The sequence below is a fragment of the Equus quagga genome, unplaced genomic scaffold (assembly GCF_021613505.1).
Source record: "Equus quagga isolate Etosha38 unplaced genomic scaffold, UCLA_HA_Equagga_1.0 270_RagTag, whole genome shotgun sequence".
In the NCBI taxonomy this organism is placed as follows: Eukaryota; Metazoa; Chordata; class Mammalia; order Perissodactyla; family Equidae; genus Equus; species Equus quagga.
In genome coordinates, this window is record NW_025799872.1 from 196,271 (window position 1) to 199,653 (window position 3,383).

Consider the following 3,383-nt stretch of genomic DNA (forward strand, 5'->3'; position numbering starts at 1 on the left):
CGCAGCTTCATGATCGAGGAGATCCTCACCGAGCCGCCGGGGCCCAAGGGCGCCGCGCCCGCCGCCGCCGCCGCCGCCGCCGCGGGCGAGCTGCTCAAGTTCGGCGTGCAGGCGCTGCTGGCGGCGCGGCCCTTCCACAGCCACCTGGGTACGTGCGGGGCCGGGCGCGGCCGGCTCGGCGGGAGGGAGCGAGCAGCGGCGCCTCGAGGACGCAGCTCCGGGCGGGCGCGCAGGCCCGGCCGCCCTCTCCGCGCGCTCCGGCCGGGAGCCGAGGGGCAGGCGCGGGCCGCGCGGAAACCAGGCCTCGTGCCCGCGGGCCGGGCGGCCGGGAGGGCGTTCCTCTGTCCTTCGCTGCGGCCCTGCAGCCTCCAGCCCGGAGGAGGCCAGGCCCGGGGCCCGAGCCCGCATTCGCGTCGCGGCGCGGGAGCAGACCCCTAACGTCAGACTGCGGGTCAAAGGACCTCGGGCCGCCGGCGCCTGGGCCTGCGCCGCAGAGGGCTGGCGGGAGCGGCCGCGGCTGCCCGAGGCGAAGAAGCCGGGCCCTGGGGCAGAGGCCCGTGTCTCCGAGTGCTGTGCTGGGGGCTGACGCTAGCTCAAGCCGGCCTGGAGTCCCCCGGAGACCGGGGTCTCAGGCGGGCACCCAACCGGCCTCTGCTGCACCGCCGACCCCATAGCCTTGCCTGGGGACAGGAGGCCTGGCCGTGAGCAGCTGCCCGGCTGGCCCTTCCGCTCCAGGTCGGCTGCGTCTCCGTGGAACTCGGGCTGCTGCTCTGGCCCTTTCTGCCCCCGCAGGTTCTCTTCCTTCCCCGGCGGGGCCTGTCTGCCATGCTGGTGCCCTCTCCACCCTCCTTCCTCTGTCCCACCTCCCCCAGGGATCCCCTCTCCCCCGGCCCCCTCCTCACATTTACCCGCATCTTGCTGGCCCTTGCTGACTCCAGCAAGGCTAGCACGGCCCACAGTCGAATGCCTGTCCGGGAAGGGAGGCCTCCGATGCTCGAGAGGACCCCAGCCCCGCAAGCTGCCTTCCTCAGCGCCCCGCGACCCTCTGGCCGGTGCTGCACGCACCCCGGGGGCGGCAGGGCCAGTGGGTTCGTTTTAAGGCCGTCTCTGATGCAGCCTCTCCGCTGCCTTTTGCCTCCAGCTGCACTGTGGTTAATAATTCGTTTGAAGCGGGCAAAAAGAAAAATCGCTTTAGAACTAATGAAAATGGAAACATGTTCTTGGGGAAGAGCCTAAGCAGTGAAAATAGGAAGGGCAGTTTCCCAGTTCAGGGTGCTTTGGAATTTCGGGGAAGCCCCAGCCCCACTCCTGCTGCCGCCGGGCCGCCCGCCGCGGCGTGGCTGCTGTGCCGGCGCAGAAGAGGGATGTGCGCGCTCCAGGGATAGTCTTTCCTCCAGACGCAGCAAGGCCGATTTGCTTGGGGCAAATCCTCATCTTCCTAACTCGCTGCCATTTCTTCTTGGTTTCCCTTTTCTGTGAAAGACACGCTCTGTGCGCCTGGGAAGTGAGACTTTGTTCATTGAGAATCCAAAAATCCCGGAGGCGCTGGGGCCTGGGGAACGCTGGGCAGAGCCGGGGATGGGGGAGGTCCGGGGACACTGGTGTTGAAGAGGGCCACCTTAGGCGGGTGGCCCAAATCTAGCGCTTCGCGTCCAGGCAGGAAAGTTTTGTGCTGAGTGCCACTGGCCAGGCGCGAGCGCCGGGGCGGCGACGGCGGCGCCGGCTGGTGCCGGGGTCTCCTGGAGGAGGAGACCGGCCCGAGCTCACGGGCTCCCCGCTCTCTCTCCCTGCAGCCGTGCTGAAGGCCGAGCAGGCGGCGGTGTTTAAGTTCCCGCTGGCGCCGCTCGGTTGCTCCGGGCTGGGCTCGGCGCTGCTGGCTGCGGGGCCCGGACTGCCCGGTGCTGCGGGCGCGCCGCACCTGCCGCTGGAGCTGCAGCTGCGCGGGAAGCTGGAGGCGCCGGGCACTGGGGAGCCGGGCACCAAGGCCAAGAAGGGGCGTCGGAGCCGCACGGTGTTCACCGAGCTGCAGCTGATGGGCCTAGAGAAGCGCTTCGAGAAGCAGAAGTACCTCTCCACACCCGACAGGTAGCGCGCGGCCAGGCCGGGCCCAGCGGGTGGGGGAGGGGGCTGCTCGCCCTGCTGAAGGTGCACCCCGCTCTTTCCAGAATAGATCTCGCGGAGTCCCTGGGCCTGAGCCAGTTACAGGTGAAGACGTGGTACCAGAACCGGCGGATGAAGTGGAAGAAAATAGTGAGTGTGCCCCTGGCTTCTGAGCCCTGCTTGGTGCCCTTGTGCCCTTTAAGAGCTGCTCTCCGGTCCACACTGGAGACTTCTGCCCAACCCTCTGGATTCTGGCTTTTCTCCGTGCCTGGTGCCCACAGGGACCCTCTCTGCTCTCTCTGTCCCTCTGGGTGACCTAGGACAGACCTCATTCCTTTGTGCTGCGCTGCACCCTGAGGCCTGTGGCAGCCTTGAATCCCTCGGCCAGAGCCTCTGGTTGCTTTTCCCCAGCGGTGCTCAGACAAATGGCTGCCACTTCCCCGGGGCTAGGTGCGGCCTCCGGTGGCCTTGTCGGGCCCTCCAGGACCTGCCTGGGCACAGGGCGCCGCGTCCCGGGTTCCCGGTCCCAGCTCACAGTGGTGCCGGCTGTCCCCCGCGCAGGTGCTGCAGGGTGGCGGCCTGGAGTCTCCCACCAAGCCCAAGGGGCGGCCCAAGAAGAACTCCATCCCCACAAGCGAGCAGCTCACGGAGCAGGAGCGCGCCAAGGAGGCGGAGAAGTCGGCGGAGGCGCCAGGCGAGGCCAGCGACAGGAGCCGCGAGGACTGAGCGCGGCAAGGGGTGCGGCCCGGGACCCTCGCGCCGCCGGTGGCCCCCTCAGCCCGCGGGAAGCCGCGAGCCGGCCCTTCTGCACCCACGCCGTTTGCTTTCTAAACGTTTTATTATCTTGAATGCGGACAGTTAGGGGCCAAACAAGGAAGGACACAGACCTTGAAGCCAAACCCCGGCCCCGGTGCGCTCCGGGCCCTGGCCTGGAGACTGGCGTCTGGCGCTGCGGAGGGTCGCCTCCAGTCGGAGCTCCGCGGCGCCGGGCGCCCCCCGCGCATTCACGCCCCGCTCCTCTCCCGCACCCCCACCCGCCTCGGCCGGTTCCGGACGCCGCCGGGCGCACTCCCGCTTCCGCGCGTCAGGGACCCCGCTGCTGGAGCAGGCCACCACGGCCGGCCGGAGATGGCGCCCGGACAGCCCGGCGCTCGGCCCTGCAGCTGGGTCCCCGACGTCGCTGGGGCCCCTACCCCTCTCTTGCGAAGACGGTGATCTTTTTTCCAATAAAATATTTTATGACACCGCGGGGCTTGATGAGGGGGTTTCTGAATCCAAGGGGG

General features: G+C 68.8%; 1 protein-coding gene across 1 annotated transcript; it reads left to right on the forward strand.

Moving 5' to 3' along the window:
• Window positions 1-9: 9 nt before the first annotated feature.
• Window positions 10-2,826, forward strand: LOC124233894 (homeobox protein BarH-like 1). Its single transcript, XM_046651169.1, has 4 exons — window positions 10-148; window positions 1,794-2,085; window positions 2,166-2,250; window positions 2,662-2,826. The coding sequence occupies exons 1-4, from the start codon at window positions 10-12 to the stop codon at window positions 2,824-2,826; spliced, it is 681 nt and encodes a 226-aa protein (XP_046507125.1).
• The last annotated feature ends 557 nt before the right edge of the window (window positions 2,827-3,383 follow it).